This window comes from Chinchilla lanigera, unplaced genomic scaffold (genome assembly GCF_000276665.1).
Source record: "Chinchilla lanigera isolate Chin_1 unplaced genomic scaffold, ChiLan1.0 scaffold00069, whole genome shotgun sequence".
NCBI classification, from domain to species: Eukaryota; Metazoa; Chordata; class Mammalia; order Rodentia; family Chinchillidae; genus Chinchilla; species Chinchilla lanigera.
In genome coordinates this window covers 4358785-4375770 of record NW_004955470.1, presented here as the reverse complement: position 1 = coordinate 4375770, position 16986 = coordinate 4358785, and the positions used below count along the sequence as shown (strand labels likewise).

Sequence of the window (16986 nt, the reverse complement as noted above, 5' to 3'; positions counted from 1 at the left end):
AGACTGAGGCTGGCAATTTCACAGCTCGTGAATGCTAGAGCACGCTCAGTGGAATGCGGGTGGGCAGGGTGCAGCCTGTTGAGAACTCCCAGGAGTCTGGCACTGATGGTGCACCTGCTCTAAGCCCTACCTTGCCAGCCACATCTCATTCCAAGCCTGGGAGGACCCCGTCACCTGCTCCTAGACGGCTGGTCACCTGCTCCCTGCAGTCCCAGCACCCAGCCCAGTATCTGGTAGTGCCTGGAATACAGCAGGTGCTCAATAAATGCTTGCTGCTGAAAGAACCACCCAGTGGCCCTATGAAGGGGGTCAATGATGGCCTTCCTTGCCAAGAGGAGGAGGCCAAGTCTCAGAGAGGCCATGGCAGACCCAGCTCCCCAGGACACAGCGCCGGGAAACACCTGGCATGTCAAGTTGGAGGCAGACAGATATCCGAGGGACTGGCCACACCCCGCACGCCACCTGTGCTGGCCACGCTCACAGAGATCATGAGGTAGCCCGTGTGACGTGTTCCACCCTCTTCCAGTTCCTGCTTCCTTGTCCAAGAGGACCCCTCACAGGGAAGGCTGAGTCCACAGAGGCCAAGGGCCCCCGACCCAGTGGGGAAGTCTGGAAGGGCTGGCATGTTGGGTGAACTCGCCCACTGGGGCATTGTGCGTGGCACCAGGAGGCATCTAATAAATGCCTGCTTGAGGAGAGGCCGGTGCTCAGTAAAGAAGAGCTGAGGCTGCTGCTGGCCGGGCACAGCTCCCCTGCTTCCACCAGCTTTTTCCCCAGCCTCCCCCTACCTGTCCCTGTGACCGCCACTGCACCCGGCCCCCTCCAACACACCCGCCCTTGTTCAAGTCCTCCCCACACCTGCACGTTCTTCTGCCCTCCCCCACCTGCACCGGAGTCTCCCTTCCTCCTCCCCACCACCCCCTTGTCCTGGCTCCCACCTTATTCTTCCCACCCTCCCGTTGTCCCCTCCCCCACCCTCACCCCTCACCCCCACCCCATTCCCCCTCTGCCCCCCACACACGCTGGGGCCAGGCCTGACAGTCACCCTGGCAGTGGGTTCTGGCCACGCTAGGTCTAGGGGTGCTTCAGCCCTGCAGTTCTTCAGGAAGCGCCATCCCCACATCCCTTCCTCCTCCGTGACACTGAGAGCGGCCAGGGCTCCTCCTGGCCTCAGGGCCTGAGGGCGACTTCGTGCGTCTGTGTCTGAGGGTGCAGGCGGGCAGCAGGGTGAGTCAGACTGCCCGATGTGGGTGTGTGATTCTGTGAGCGGGGCACAAAACCCCCGCGTGTTTGAATGCACGTCTAGGATGTTTGGGGAGCAGCCCACGTGTGTGTCCACAGGTACGAGGAGGGGGGAGCCTGAGCCTTTGCGTATCTTTGCGCACGGGTGTTGCATTTCATTGTACCTGCATGTAAGTGGGGAGGAGGCCGCAGCCACTGCGTGTCGGCTGCAGGGACCCACAGGCGTCCACTCAGGCCAGGAAGTAGGGGGGGCGGGAAGGGGCGGGGTGGGCGTGCACAGGGGTCCGGGGCGCCCAAGAGCCTGACAGGACTCTGCACTGGGGCTTTCCTCCAAGCTCTGAGCCTGGCAGGGCCACGCTCTGTGCCACACAAGGCCACCACAGCCGCAGAAGGACCACAGCCCAAGGCCACTAACTGGGTGGATGGTGGAAACAGGTCTCCTGGGCACGGGCTGGCTTCCCCAAGTGGTGAAGAACTGACGGGGCCTCTGGGGTCGCCGTGACTTCACCGCCCACACAGACGTCCACAGCCCTCCGGGGCCAACCTTTCCTTCCCTGCCTGCCGCCAGCCCCATCCACGCAGAGAAAGGTCCAGGACCCCACCTGTCACCCGCCACCTCCAGGGAGCTGCCCACCTGCGGACACACCCACCAGGGCCCTGCTCAGCCGCCCCCTTGACTCCCGAAGGCGCTCAGGCCACATTCTCAGGGAGAGGCCTCTGGCCTTTAGGCCACACCCACCCCATCCTCCAGCTCTCTGTGCTCTGGCCACACCCCCTGCCCATGGTCCGCCCTTGAGTCCCCGTTGCTCGGACCCTCAGGCCTCTCACAAGTGTCCCCCTGACTCTGACCCTTCCTTGAGCACCACCTGGCCCACTGTCTCGGGCCCTATTCCTGCCCTTGCTCTCTTGCCCTATCACAGAGCAGCGAGGCTCCCACAGAACAAGGGTGCAGGGCCCCGAACACATGTAGGAGGGCTGCTCCCCCTTCCCATCTGCGCCCCTGTGGGTGCTAAGAGAGATTGAGCTTCTCATCCGGGTCATGGCCAGGGGGGCACTCTCCTCCAGGCTCTACTGTGACAGCCCTGAGGACAGCCCTCAGGAGCTCCGTCCCCTCCCCTCCCGTACCTTCCAGACTAGGTTGCGGCTGTCCTCTGCTTCTGGACAGTCACACTAACAGGAAACCAGAAAGGAAGATGTTTTTCCCGCCTTCACCCCTCCAGGCTCAGGCCAAAGCCGCCTGTTAGCAGACACCAGCTGCAGGGGATGCTGGGATGCATCCTGGAGGAGCCCAGGCCTGCAGGGCAGTGCAGGACAGAGGAGGAAGTGGGAGTTTGGCAGAAGCGTCAACTGGTCAACCTAGGGCCTTGCTTCACTAAGCCTGTGCTCTACCACTGAGCTACATTCCCAGGCTCAATTAAGATTTTCTTCATACAGAATAGTGCTAGACTCTTCTATTAATGTTCTGACCCACGGGCAAAAATGCTAGGAAAGGCCAGACAGAAGCCCCTGCCCTCTCCCCCTCACCAGCAGCATTAACCACATGCGACGTGGCCACTTAGAGGGACTGGCAGGGTCCAGCACCATCCATTAAAGATATGAAAGACGCAGGGATGGCCACTCTTGTCACACTCCCATCTCATAGTACCAAAACTGGCCTTGGAAAATACGGATTGTCACAAACTGAATCGGGCAGTGACGCCAACCCCAGCTGCAGCTGTTAGATGCCACATCATTATGAAGCAAATAAACACAACCCTCGGAACCCAAAATAAAGCTGCTGACCTTATCCCTCGAAGGTGTGCTCCTCTGGGTCGCTTGCCTGCAAACCAACGAGGCTGATTAGAAGAGAACTCGGGGAAGAACAGGCTGGCTGGGTGCAGACTGTGGAGTCGTCTGACCGGGCAGGCCAGTGATACCAGACAGATCTACTGAAGTCGGAAGCTCCAGGAAGATCGCAGAGACTTCTGCAGACGTTGCTTCTCCCTTTGGGAAGCAGCTCCCAGTCATGACAGAGGCTGAACACCAGACTACAGGATGCCAGACTACAGGCCACCCTAACTGCCGGAACAACGCAAATTGCATGCTGTCCGATTCACTAAATCATTTGGCATTCCGTGAAAACTGGACGGGATGTACAGTTGTGCCCTACATAATGGCCCTGAAGTCAACAAAGGACTGCGGTGGCCCCCGAAGATTGTGTCCCTTTCAGTGGAAGACTCAGCAACACCAAGGACATGCAGGCAGGGGTGGCTAGGACATCCCCCGGAAATGAAGGCCCTGTGGCCAAGGCAGTAAGAGCGATGGTGGCGCACACCTGCAATCCCAGAACTCTGGGAGGCTGGGACAAGAGGCTCACAAGCTGGAGTCCAGTCTGGTAACTTAATGGCTCAGTGAGACCACCTCAAATTAAAAAAGAGGGCTGGGGATATAGCTCAGTGTGAAGACCCTAGTTTCAACCCCCAATACCACACACATCAAAAAAAAAAGTTACGTGGGATGGGCAGAATAGGGAAGCCTTGTGCCCAGCTACCAAAGCGGAGACGGTCATAGCTCTGCTCTTTATTACCCTGTCCCTTCCTTTTCTCGCCCAGTTCCTTAGATAAACAGCAATGTAACGGCCACAGCTTCGAGTTCCAGGTGGGAGGGGGACTGAACTGAGGCCGCTCCTCCAGGGTACGTAGCTCTGGGGACTTTGTGTCCCTTATGTGGGGGACGTGGATTTGGAGTTTGCATTCATAAACAGGACAAAGGTGGAGGTCGATGGCCAGAGTGATGAGCTGTGCTGGATATTTTTGGTTCCCCCTCCTTGCAGACCCACTCTGTGCTCTGCCTGCTTTGCACGCCAAGAGCCTGGTGAGCTGTCCCAGTGACTCCCTCACTGTAATGAGAATTGTCTGCGAACCCTAGCCAGTCCCTCCACCTTGGAAAGGGCGCTGTTCAGCCATCCAAGGTCCCCATCACCATAGCTGGAGGCCAGCGGAGTTTCTGCAGAAGGATGGATGGGCGCAGAGTACACGGCTCTCCCCAGGTTCTCTCATCTTTGCTTCTGCTGTTTGCTGTTCACCCCCCAGCCCTAGAAAACCAGCAGCTCAGCAAATGGGAGCTGGCGACTTCTGCAGTGCTGCTGCCCACGAGTCACCCACTGCTCTGTGAGCAATCATCTCAACTCCCTGCCAAGCTGGATGGGTGCGAGTCATTCCTTGAACTGTTGGCTCCCTCTCAGGGCAGAAGCAGACGTCTCTTTTATATCTTTCTGGGAAATTCACACGACACTTACCTTCCAGCTTCCTGTTGAGCTTGGCCAATGGAAGCCGCGTGTAGGGGAATGAAGGGCGGGAGGAGCGTGAGTTTGAGGCCTGTGCTCCCGATTCCTTCCTGTTCGGTTTTGCAATTTACCCACGGTCCCTTGGAAGAGTCCAGCCTGACTGAGGTTCTCTTTACTCTCCTTGTGTCCCCTCCCCTGTTCTGGGGCTGGAACCCAGGACCTCGTGCATGCTAGGCAAGCACCCTACCTCCGAGCTGCACTTCCAGCCAACCCTGGATTTTCCTTACTGCTTCAGCTGTTGATGGTAATCGCTTCCCACTCTTGCCTGCCCCAGGGTGCTTCAAACTTTCTTCAAACCCTTAGACATAAACCCCCTCCTTACACTCTCAACCACCCCGCTTCCTCTCTCTGTTACAACAGGCCTGGTGACTCAAGCAGGAAATACGCTCCCCTGGTGAGCTCCCACAATTTGTATCACTTTCTTCATGCAATGCTGCCCGTGGCCCTGTTTGAAAATGATCACAGATATTGGTACTGTTGTGCTCTCCGCCCACCACCAGACCACAAAATTGTTGGGGCAAAATCCATGCCGGGGGGCTGGGGATTTAGCTCAGCGGCAAAGCGCCTGCCTGGCAAGCGCAAGGTTGTGAGTTCGATTCCCGGTACCGGAGAAAAACAAAACAAAACAAAAAAATCCATGCCGGGCTCACTCGCGGCTCCTTTCTTGCATTTTGATTGGTGTATGACACACAGCAGGTGTCCAGTTAGCATCTGCCGTCCATGACTAAATAAATCAGTGCTTTATTAAATGAATAAATCCATCATCATTGGTCAGGTTTGTCTTTAGATAATTGCCTAAGTCTCTTGCACTGGTCATTGGTGCTGTGTCACCATAGATATCAATGGTAAGGCACTCTTTCTTGGTCCGTTCAAGATTGGAAAGAGAAGAGGAACACACCTCACAGCCAGAGACCCAGTAGCCTCTCCGTGGTGTCTGGGTGGAAAACGTCCTAGCATCGCCGCCTCAGAGCCCGGTTGGGGTGGCCCCTTGCACCAGCTCACACACAGGAATTTCACTTCAACTGTTTTTGTTTTTCTGCAAATTGTCTGGGACTTTCCTGAGGTTTTTGCCACCAACTCTTCTCATCCAATATAAAAATATTGTAAGTCATGTTCGCTGGAGGAGTCCTAGAACAAAATGACAAAAAACACACTGCTCACTCAGGAGATGGGAATCCCCACTGTCTGCAGAGGTTCAGGCTGGCGATCATTTGGGGATCCGGTTCTGTGGCCCACCGGAAAGGTCCGTCGTGTATGAAATCCCTTCCGGCTCTGGGCAGCACGGGGCCTCTGGGAAACCCCTCCTCCCTCTCCACGTTGTCCTAAGAAGCACAGGCCGTGCACAGCTCTGGCTTGACTCTGGGATGGAGCCACTATCCCCACCGCTTCTTCTGGAACCTCAAGGAGCGTGGAGGGAAAATTCAGGTCTAGTGGACGAGTCCTGACCAGAACTATGTGGCAGATCGAGCTTGTTTTCAGGAGCTCTTAAATCCTCTATCTCTAACTTCTACCACTTTCAAGGCTCCCCCTTCACTTCAGGGGACCCACCCCCATCGCAGAGGAGGAAGCTGGACTGGGGGTGGTGGTAGCCAGCCTGACTGTCCCCAGGGCCTTTAGCATTTAAGGAAAGCCGTGCCATTCTTGCAGGAAATTTAAATACTGTAGCCTCAGCATCAGAGAGTGGGTAGTGAGGGGTGAACAGTTCATCTCCATCCCTCTCTCTGGGGACAAGCTGAGCACCTAATGTTGGTGTTGGGCAAAACCCCGGGAGCCTGTGGGGAGCTGCTCATCCCGGTCTCCAGGGAGCCACAGCAGGCTCCTAATTTTGCAAGCAATTATGCATTCATGATCTTGTACACTGTTCGCCTCCTGGAGCCTGCTCATGAGTCTCTGTTTTTGCGTCCCATCATCCAGGAGGATAGTCGGAGCACAGTCAAAGTGACCTCTGTTGGAGCCTGGCCTCTCAGGGGCCCCCGCTGTGCTAGGTATTAACTCTTGGCTTAGAGGATCACAGGGAAGTTCGTGGGAGGGCCTGGGAAATGGCGTTAGTAACCAGCAGAGCTGTCACTCAATATCCTAACCACCAGGGTAGCTGGACCAGAGGCAGGGAGTCGTCCTCCCGCTTATAGCTGCCTTTGGCTTTCCTTTCTGCATCCATATTCCTGTTTCCCATCTTCCAGCCAGAGGCTCTACTTTCTGCTTTTTCAGTAGCCCTCACAGTGGGGAGGTCTAGCCTGAAGAGACAGGCGCAGGCCATGCCAGGGATGCCAAAACGGCTGTACATCAGGATGAGCCAGCATCTAAAACCTGATCTCCCTGAGTCCTGTGTCCTCTTGGGGCATGCTCAGCTTAGGGACCCCCCTGCCTTCCTCTAGGGGCCTGCCGGAAGTTGTGGGGGCAACACTGGTTCAAATACCAGGTGTTCTAGGAAGGAACTCACAGTGACTGCCTCCTCTTCATGTAAGAAGTCAGCGCGAACACCAACAGCACCATGACCCCAAACATCATCGCCACGGCGCCTGCGACAGTGATGATGTTCTTCTGCAGGAAGTGCAGAAGCTCCCCGCAAGGCAGATCTAAAGGGGAAGACACAAGGCAGAGGAGGCAGAGAGAGGTGACCTCAGTGGCGGCCCTGGGTTCCATCCTCAGCACCAGAAAGAACAAAAAATGAGCAAATATTCAGCTGGAAGCATCAAATGATGCCAGAGAGGGTCCTGAGCCCCGACAACCCTCCAAGGGGTACACAGGAAAATGGGGGTGGTCTAGAGGCATAAAGGCAGCCTTAGCTAGAGCTCAAGGGAAGGAGATCCCGGGATATTAGGACCCACTGATACTTCTGAGGCAATCGGGAAAAGGGGCACGGAGGTACAGTCACAAGCGCGAGACAGGTCAGGGGGAGATGCCGTGGGAAGCCGGGTGCAGGAAGAGAGTGCTGACCAGGGCCTTCTTGGGCCATGGGAGAAACTGCACATCCCCAAACCTTCACCTCTGGGATGTGAAGAGGTGGCAGAGAAGCAGCTCAAAGGGCTCTGTCGAGATAACTCAGCATTTAATCTTTAAGCGTCCAGAAGTGACAAATGGGCATAATTTGGGCAGAGAGTGGCTGTGTGGAGGGGCTATACTGGGCATGGTGCCAAGCAGACCTGAGCTTAGGTCACTGAACAACAGGAAAGATCCCAGGCACATCAGGGACCAGGGTAACTTTGGTATTCAGTCCCTTCCTGCCTGTCAGAAAGCTTCTGTGGCTGGCAATGACAACAGCTCTGAAGGTAAGGCACACATCTTTTCATTTTTGTTTGTTTTAGGGGTTGTTTTATGTTGTTTTGTTTTTAGACAAGGTCTCACTATGTAGTTCAAGCTGGCCTTAAACTCCCTATGTAGCCCAGGCTAGCCTCATCTGATCCTCCTGCCTCAGCCTCCCCAGAGCTGGGATCCCAGGCGTGCACCACCACGCCCAGCAATGCCCCTGTTTTGAGTGACCCTGGCCATGTAGCAACAACAGAAAAGCAGCACCTTTGTGAGGGTCACATGGCTGGAGTTTGAACTGCAGACCACATGCTCCTGCAGCTGAGTTAAGGGTGTGCCGACATCCATTCAAAGTGGCATGAAAGGCCGAGGGACACTCAAGCCCTCTGCAGCTGAGTACCCCCTTTCCCTCGGGCTGTCTGGGCGATTACCTGGACTGGTACCTTGCCGAAGTACTCCTGCAGTCACATCGTTGTTGACTAGGGAAGATACTCTGTCTCTCTTCTTTGAAATGCGGTCTACAAAAGACAAAAGGTGACACAGTGTTAGATGCGGATCTGGGCTTCCCCAAAGGCCAGTGTGGTAAAGTCATGGTCCCAGGGTGGCACCACTGGGAGGGTCTGGAACCTTTAAGGGGTGGGGCCTAGGAAGAGGTCCTTGGGTCATTGGGGTGTGCCTCAGAGAGGATCATGGGACCCCAGCTCTCCCTCTGCTTCCCAGCTGTGAGGCCAGCAGCCACTGTTTCACACACCCCCACCTTTATGAGCCACTTTGTCATGGTCCCAAGAAAACAGACCCAGCTGATCACGGGCCAGAACCTCCAAAACTGTGAGCCATGACAAACTTTTCCTTTGGTGAGCTGACTCAGGGTTTTGCCATCATGAAGGAAAGCCCTCTCTCTCTCCCTCTCTCTCTCTCTCTCTCTCTCTCTCTCTCTCTCTCTCTCTCACACACACACACGCGCGATCATCTACAACTGACCACTGGCCTGGAGTTCATTCTGTGTCACAACGAAGTAGCTTCTTCCACAGCTGAAATGGAAGATTTTCCAGAAGAGTCGAAACAGACTACAGACATCAGAGTTTTGATTTTGGGTTTGTTTTTTCCTTCATCCAGCACCTTCCGGGGTAACTCACCCATGGCTGAGGCCATGCTCTCCACAGTGACATAGGCATCGGAAACATGGGAAGCGCTCGTCAGAAGCACAGTTCTGGGCTCATCCCTGAGTTTTGGACTCAGCGGGTCTGGGGTGAGCAAGAATGTGCTTATCTCACAAACCCTGAGAGACACCACTGCTGCTGGTTGGGAACCACACTTAGAGGACCCTGGGGAGGACTCCCAGCTAGCCCCAGAGCCTCTCAGAGATAGAGATAACAAGACCCACCTCACAGATGGCACAATGTTTGTGAAAATGATTTCTAAGCCCCAGTGTATCATACAAAATGTTTCTCAGGTTGCAAGGACAAAATAAGGAAATTAACCTCACTGAATTATTTATCAGTAGAGGAGCTGCAGAATGGTTTGGTATAAAGAAGACAGAGTTGGACATGAGAAATATTTGCATCCTGGCTGCGCCCTTGGCCACCTTTGACTCCTGCATACCTGAGACCTGACAAAAGGCCTGGGTAAGCTCCACTTGGAGAAGAGCGAGGCCAGGAGAACCACCCACCGCAGGCTCGGGAATGGCCCAGGGGAAGGGCTGAGAGCTGTCGTGAGAAATTCCAGGGAACAAACTAGAACAATGCACAGGAGTCCAGGGGAGACTATTGAACTATTTAGCAGTTGGCAAGTAGAGCTGTCAAGAAGAACAGGAGCCAGGTGTGCATCACCAGCTATGAGTTAGAACCCATAATCCCGGCAGTCAAGTGGCTGAGGCAGGAGGATCACTGTGAGTTCAAGGCCAGCCTGGACCACATAGTGTGTTCAAGGCCAGCCTGAACTACCTAGGGAGACCCTATCTTACAAATGGGAGAAGGAGGTGGGTATGGTGGCACATGCCTATAGTCCCAGCACTCAGGAGGCTGACAGGAGGACTGCCAGGGGTTCAAGGCCAGCCTGGGCTACATGGTGAACTCAAGGTCAGCCTGCACTACACAATGAAAAATGGAAAGAGGGGATAGGAGACAGTCAGAAAAATCCCATACTCCAGATGGATTTGAGCCAAGCTGGAGTCCACCAGTTCCTGATGGAAGAATTCTATGAGCTGGAGGGGCATTTGGGGGCAAGTTTGATGAATCTTCTCTACACAAAAGAAACCTTGGGCTCAAGGTGTAGCTCAGTGGCAGAGCACTTGCCTAACCTGTGCAGGTCCTTGGGCTCCACCTCCAGCATCGCAAAAAAGAAAAGAAAACTTTACACAGTGTTGGGAACCATGAGTTGTAAACTGATACATGTCCTAGACTCTCCTTGCCCTGCCTGCCTCATGGGCTGGTTTTGGAATGCGGAAGTCACCTTCCTCTCCTTCCCTGAGATTAGCACCCGGTGTGGGGGTGCGTCTTGGCTGTTCCCTTTATGATGTTAAGCTTGCCCTTTCTACCAGTGCCTTTGTGCTGTTCCAGGGCAGGCACCCCACCCCTCCCCTGCACTGGCTGATAAAACGGTGCTCGCGGGAGATTCAGGGCCTTTCGTTCCTGGGGAGCAACTGGTGGTCCCCATCCCTGCTGTGCGCCCCTCTACTTTGTCCCTGGCTCTCTTTCCTTTCCCGCTATGCAAAGTAACCCGGGCAGGAGACTGGGAGCCACTGCAGGGGTCTCCAGGAACTGGCACCATGGGAAGGGTTACTAATAACCCAGGAGACTTGACCATGGCTCACAGTTTTGGAGCTTCCAGCCCATGATCAGCTGGCTCTGTTGTCTTGGGATCACAATAAAGTGCACATCACAGTGAGTGCATGAGACACAGCCGCTGCTGGCCTCACAGCTGGGAAGCAGAGGGAGAGCCTGGGGTCCCATGATCCTCTCTGAGGGGCAACCCCAATGACCCAAAGACCTCCTGCCAGGCCCTGACCCTTAAAGATTCTACTGTGTCTCTCTGTTCTCCCAAAACTCCATGCAGACACAACCTAGCCACTTTCTAAATGCCTTCTATTGCAGCACATCTCTATCCCATAATTTTCAATTGACTAGACTGACCCTCAGCTGTGAGCTCTTGGAGGATGAGAAGGGCTTGTTTAGTTCTGCAGCTAACCGAGCAGAGCCTATGCCTGGTAGGAGAGATCAATAGCCAGGGTTGGGGAAAATTGAACATTAAAAGCAACCGGCACTGGAAGATCTGCTGGTACAAGGCCTCCTTGCTGGCTTAAGTGCCAAGAGACGGCAGCTGTGTTTCACTGATGACTGTCCTGAAATTGGCAGGAAACTAATTGAGCATATTAGCAATGTGAGTTGAAAGAGTATTGGGTCATTGTGATGGTTGGTTGATTGTGTCAACTTGAGTAAGAGAAGCTTAACTACATCACCTCAGCATTCCACACCGCGGGTGCAGAAGACCCACCCTAAGGTGGCTTGTCACTTGAATGGTACGAAGGGGAAATGAGGAAGGAGGGGTCTGCTTCTGTTGCTTCTGAGGAGCACCAGCTTTTGCTTTTGCCTTGGACATCATCTCCCGGCTTCCACGACAGACTCTTCGGCTTCCGGCACGGATCTCTTCGGCTTCCGGCACGGATCTCTTCGGCTTCCGGCACAGATCTCTTCGGCTTCCGGCACAGATCTCTTCGGCTTCCGGCACAGATCTCTTCGGCTTCCGGCTCAGATTCTTTCGCCTTTTGGTGTAGATCCTTCCGCCTTCCACCACAGACCCATCAGCCTCCTGATACGGACTCGCAGGGCCTCTGCAGTGAGCTTCAGACCTTGGGCCGGATCCTTCAGTCTTCCGAGGGCAGGCACCTTTTTCATGCTTCCTCATCCACCTCTGTGGGCAGCCATTGTGAGCCAATCTTGTAGATTCTTACACATTTGTACACCGTGTGTTATGTTTCTCTAGCAAACATTGATTGATAGAAATCCCTGAAGATCATCTAAGGTAGGGAATGTGTAAAAATGTGCAAACTCCTGGGCTTCACTTTAGAGACTCTTGGATGGTTCCCAAAACAAGAATTTAATCTGCTGCTCCTATCCCACAGCCTCCACCCACGGGCAGGCATGGAAACGCTGTGCCCATTCCTACACTGGGGCCCAGGAAAGACCACACATTTGCCGGCCTGGACAATGACATACTTGGCTTTTATATCCCTCCTTTTTAATTTTTCATAGGAAGAACTGCTTGATGGAATTGTAGTTGCTAGCCTCCTTTGTTGGTTTTGATTTGCTTTGTCCGGTGGGCTGGGGATGGAATCCAAGGCTAAGCCAGCGCTCTATCGCTAAGCTGCCCACCCAACCTGTCATCCTGTCTTTGGGGCCAGTTGCCCTCTCCATTTACAGATCAGCAAGATGCACCCTTTGTGGTGGGACGCTTTCCCTTGCTGCTCAGGAGGATGGAGAGAATTCCCCAGGAACATATGCTCTGCCACCTAGGGGAAGGCACCTGCTGGTGCTTTGGGAAGAACCAGCTGCTGCCAGCTCTGACTGCTCCTTCTTGGCATCCATCTGCCCTTGGAGGCACAGTCTGGCCTGCTGTGCCATGCTGCACATCCTACAGAAGCAGATCCTCACTTGGGTCTGGAAGCCACACCCTGGACTGGGACCGGCCACCAAGTCTTCCCTACTGAGGAGTCTGAGCTCCCTCTGCTGGAGCCTTGGCTCAGCCTCACATTTAATGATGAACTCAGGAGAAAGGACTACATAGTGCCAGCCCCAATGCCAAATGCCTCATTTGCATGTACCATCATCTGGAAGTTTGTCCATTCTTTCAAGAATGTCATCTTCTTCCTCAGAATTCCGAGACACACTGGCTTCTTGGGAGAAATACATGAAAGAGAGGGGAGGGGAGAGAGATTTTCTTCAGTGTACATTTAAATGCATCTTTTTACATTTTTATTTTAAATTTTTAAATTGAATGCCAATATAGAACCCAACTTGTATGAAGTATGAAGAAATATGTGCGTGTGTGTGGTGCATGTGTGTGCATGTGTGCATGTGCCTGTGCATGTGTGTACACGTGTGTGTGTGTGTGTGTGTGTGTGTGTGTGTGGTTGGTCCACTGGTTTTGGCTTTTTGAGACAGGGTCTTACTATGTAGACCAAGCTGACCTTGAACTTACTATGCAGCTCAGGCTGGCCTTAAATTCACAGCAATCTTCCTGCTCTGGCCTTCTAGGTGCTGGGATGACAGGCATACACCACCACGCCCAGCTAAGAAACGCGTGTTTGAAAGTTGATGTAGAGACATGTCACCTGACTGCCTATTGCAGAGAAGCTCAAGCAGATGCTTGGAGAAATGACCCTCAAGGCACATACCAACTCAGGGTTCATTCCCCTGCTACCCAGGGCATTTTATCACCGCTGGCAGATTTCTGATACATAATTCCATCCTTATTGCCTGTGATCAAAAACCTATCTTAATTTCCAAAGGGCTACTTTTTCCAGTAAAATGAAGCCGCTTTGGAGAAGAGAATGTTCTTTTCTGTCATTGCCATGGGTGTGCCTAGGATATGTTACTTGGAGTCTTTTTCTCACCCTCCATTAGCTGGGGGGCTCTCTCAAGCCACTTCATGTACATGGAAGTCCAAAGTGTGTTGGCTAAGAAGTTCTGTGTTTCTCGGGGTTCATATCACAAGGGACAGTGAACCTCACGTGAAAATCAGCTTCCTGTTCTCTGAACTCCACCAGGGTGCTGTGGCAGAACCTGCCTGACATTGCACAGCAAGAATCACACCAAATACAGTCACATTCATGCTGCAGACCTCACCCCCACACACATACCTGTTAGGGGAGGATTTCCCACAGTTCTCTCAGAACCTCACGCCTCAGCTGGGCCCCACCCCAGCAGCAGTTGGTTCCCAGAATGCAAACAACAGCCTAGTCCACCAGTATTCTACAGTCCCCAGGCCCATGGAAACACATGCAGCAGGGCAGTAGCAACATATACTTGCTTTCATCCAGGTCTTCCCTTGTAACTGGCCCCACTGTCGTACTTGTTTTCCCAAAAACTTCGACATCCAGCTCCTTAGGAGACACCTGCTGCAGAATGTCATCTGTGGGAGGCAGACAAAGGCGCATTAACACAGCAACAGAGCGACGCGTCCTGCTCTGTGAGTACCTGAAGCAGTCCATGCACACAGTGAGCCAAGGACATGAACTTGGGCTATGGACCCTGCTCTGAATGCCTTGTCGTAGCAAGGGGGACTGCAGTAACCGAAGTCATTGCTGGATTGTCTGACTGCAGTTCATATCATCCGCCAGAACACACAGCTACAACTCTGCCCCCAATGTCATTTTCAGGCTGCGTCCGCTCCTTCACCCTGTCACTGTCACAGGCCACTCCATCGGTCACCGGCCAGAGAGCTGGTGCAGCCTGACCGGGGCCCCTGGACAGCACATGGGAGGAGCAGCAACCCCAAGTTCCTGGCCTGAGACAGCACACAGGATAAGGGTCCACCACATAGGGGTGACACCCCCCTCGAAGGCGTCATGGCAGGCCTCAGAGGCCCAGGGGAGCGGGTGCCTCTCACGAGGGTGCGCCTCAGCCCCCGCTCTGCCCAGTCTCAGGCTGGGGAGGAGCTGTGCGCCTGCGCACTGTGCCTGGACACCTTCCTTCCCCAGGGCTCTGCCCCAGCACTCTGCTGGACAGAGCTGCCCCAGCCCCAGGGGAGCTTGCCAGGTTTTGCTTTTGCTTTTCAGTAAAGCTTCCCTTCCTTCCTCCCTCCGTCCCTCCCTCCTTATTCCTTCCTCTTTCCCTCTTCCCTCCCTCCCTCCCTCACTGTCAGGGCAGGGATGGGGCCCAGGACCCAGTGCGCGCCGCACCACCGAGTCTGACCTCCAGCCTCACTCGCCGTAGTTTTGTTGTTGAATCTCTCATTTTCCACGCATTGTGGGAAAAGTTCCATTTTAACTACTTTCAAATGTACAATTCAATAGCACTGAGAAGAGTCACCATGTGTGTAAACAGTGCCGCCATTCATAGCGCGCCATTCAGGAACCTTGTCCCTGTTGCCACAGCTTTAATGTGTCCCCAGAGGTCCTGTGTGGGCTTCTTGGTCTCCAGGGTGGCCCTGAGGGCGGGGTCTTGTGGGAGCTGTTAGGGTCCCAGGCAGGCCCTCGCCATGACTGACGCTGTATCACAAGGGAGGCTCATCCCCTCTGCCACGCAGCAAGAAGCCCCTCTTGAGGTGCCAGACCTCAGCCTTGAACTTCCCAGCCTCCAGAAAGGTGATCCAGGAACTTTCTGCCCACTATAAAGCACCTGGTCTGGTGGGGTGTGGTGGCACACACCTGTAATCTCAGCCTTTGGGAGACTGAGGCAGGAGGATTACCTGAGTTCAAGGCCAGCCTAGGCTACTGCTGTAGTCAGTGTTCACAAGGGGAACAATACAGGACACACAATTTGTAAGATTATTTTATATTAGTCACCCAAAGAGTCATATACAAAGACAGTGCAGGAAATCTGTCCACACACTAAAGATCAAAGAATGCAGCTGAGGGCCTGGATCCCACAGTAATGTCCTGCATGAGTCCAGCTGAAGACCTACAGCCCAGGACAGTGCCTCCCCATGAGTCCAACTGGAGGCCTAGAGCCCATGACAGTGTCTCATTTAGGCCTGTTTCATGGATCTGCACTGGGAAGGCCCAAAGGTCAGTGGTGAGAACTACAAAATCTGTGCCAGCGGGATCTGTGCCAGCAGGCTGAGGGACCTGCACAGGAGCCAGGAAGCAACGCTCAAAGAAAGAACCAGAGCTCCCGCGAAAAGTACCACAGCCATCCTTAGCGACAGTGAGGTCCCGAGCTCCTCCGATGATGAGGAAAGCCGAGTTCCATCAGGAAAGCCAACGTGACAGGCTTCCCCAGGAGACTAGCAGTGCACCATCTTCCCCTCCAGAGCCAGGAAGCAATGCCCAAAGTGAGGACCAGAGCTCCCCCAAAGTGACCCACAGCCATATCCAGCAGCAAGACCCCAAGCTCCTTGGATGATGAGAACAGCCGAGTTCATCAGGAAATCCAGCATGACAAGCTCCTCCAAGAGAACCAACAGCTCCCTAACAGCCTCTCTTCCTCCTCTCCAGTTCTGCCTCTTACGCTGCCATCAACAGTCCTCAGGTGGGCCTCCCACACCCAGCACCACGCTGGTTCAGTTCAGCTGGGTGTTATAAGTTGACCACCAGTTTGTCAATCCACCACAGCTACGTAGTGAGTTCAAGGCCAGCCTCCACTACATAGTGCCCTGCCTTAAAAAAAAAAAAAGCATCACCTAGTCTATGTTATTCTCTGATAATAGCCCTAAACAGACTAAAATGCACACAAGCCATAACTCCCTTTCTTCCTCCCCTAGCCCCTAGTAAACTCTATTTTATGTCCCTATGGATCTGTTGATTTTACACAGCAATAGCTTCTGCAATATTTGCACTTTTATATCTTTCCTATTTCACTCAGTATAAGTCCTCCAAGGTTCATTGTTCATGCATCAGATAACACATGTTGTAGCATGCATTAGAATTTCATTCCTTTTCTTGAGTGAGCAATATTCTATATTTTGTTTATACTCACACAGCTCACACAGCTTCTGTTCTTTCCTACTGTGAGTAATGCTGCTATAAACACTGGCATTTAAGCATCTGTCTGAACTCCTGTTTTCAGGGCTAGTGGGGATAGACCTAGAAATAGAATTCCTGGGTCATGTGGTAATTCTGTGTATAATGTTTTGAGAAACTGCCTAGCTGTTTCCATAGCAACTGCGCCATTTTACGTTCCCACTAGGAAGGCATGAGGGTTCCAGGTTCCTTCATCCTAGCCAACACTTGTTATTTTCCCTTTTTTGGTAATGGCCATTCTACTGGGTGTGAACCAGTAGCATTTTACACTTCTCTGGTGACTGATGATGTTCAGCAGTTTTTCATGTTTTTATTGGCCTTTTGTACACTTTTTCTTTTTTAAAAAAAAGACTATTCAAGTCCATTTTTGAATTGTATTGCTGTTGTTGAGTTACAGGAATTCCCTAGGTGTTCTGGATATCACCCATTAGATTATTTTTTTTTAATTTATTTTTTTTTTATTTTAAAGAATAAAAGGAGGGAAACATTAACA

At 53.2% G+C, this 16986-nt stretch overlaps 1 protein-coding gene across 4 annotated transcripts in view; it reads right to left on the bottom strand.

The window, feature by feature from the left end:
* Positions 1 to 5284: 5284 nt before the first annotated feature.
* LOC102025345 overlaps positions 5285 to 16986 on the bottom strand; it is a 34520-nt gene continuing 22818 nt past the window's right edge. For 3 of the 4 annotated variants that reach the window (XM_005400692.2, XM_005400693.2, XM_005400690.1), the window contains exons 5-10: positions 13841 to 13942; positions 12633 to 12704; positions 8950 to 9057; positions 8245 to 8331; positions 7008 to 7143; positions 5285 to 5695 (exon numbers count right to left, since the gene is read on the bottom strand). In XM_005400692.2, the coding sequence (XP_005400749.1) occupies positions 5581 to 5695; positions 7008 to 7143; positions 8245 to 8331; positions 8950 to 9057; positions 12633 to 12704; positions 13841 to 13942 (620 nt within the window). In that variant the 3' untranslated portion in view covers positions 5285 to 5580. The remainder of the gene's footprint in view (positions 5696 to 7007; positions 7144 to 8244; positions 8332 to 8949; positions 9058 to 12632; positions 12705 to 13840; positions 13943 to 16986) is intronic. The other variant, XM_005400691.1, reaches the window with a different exon arrangement.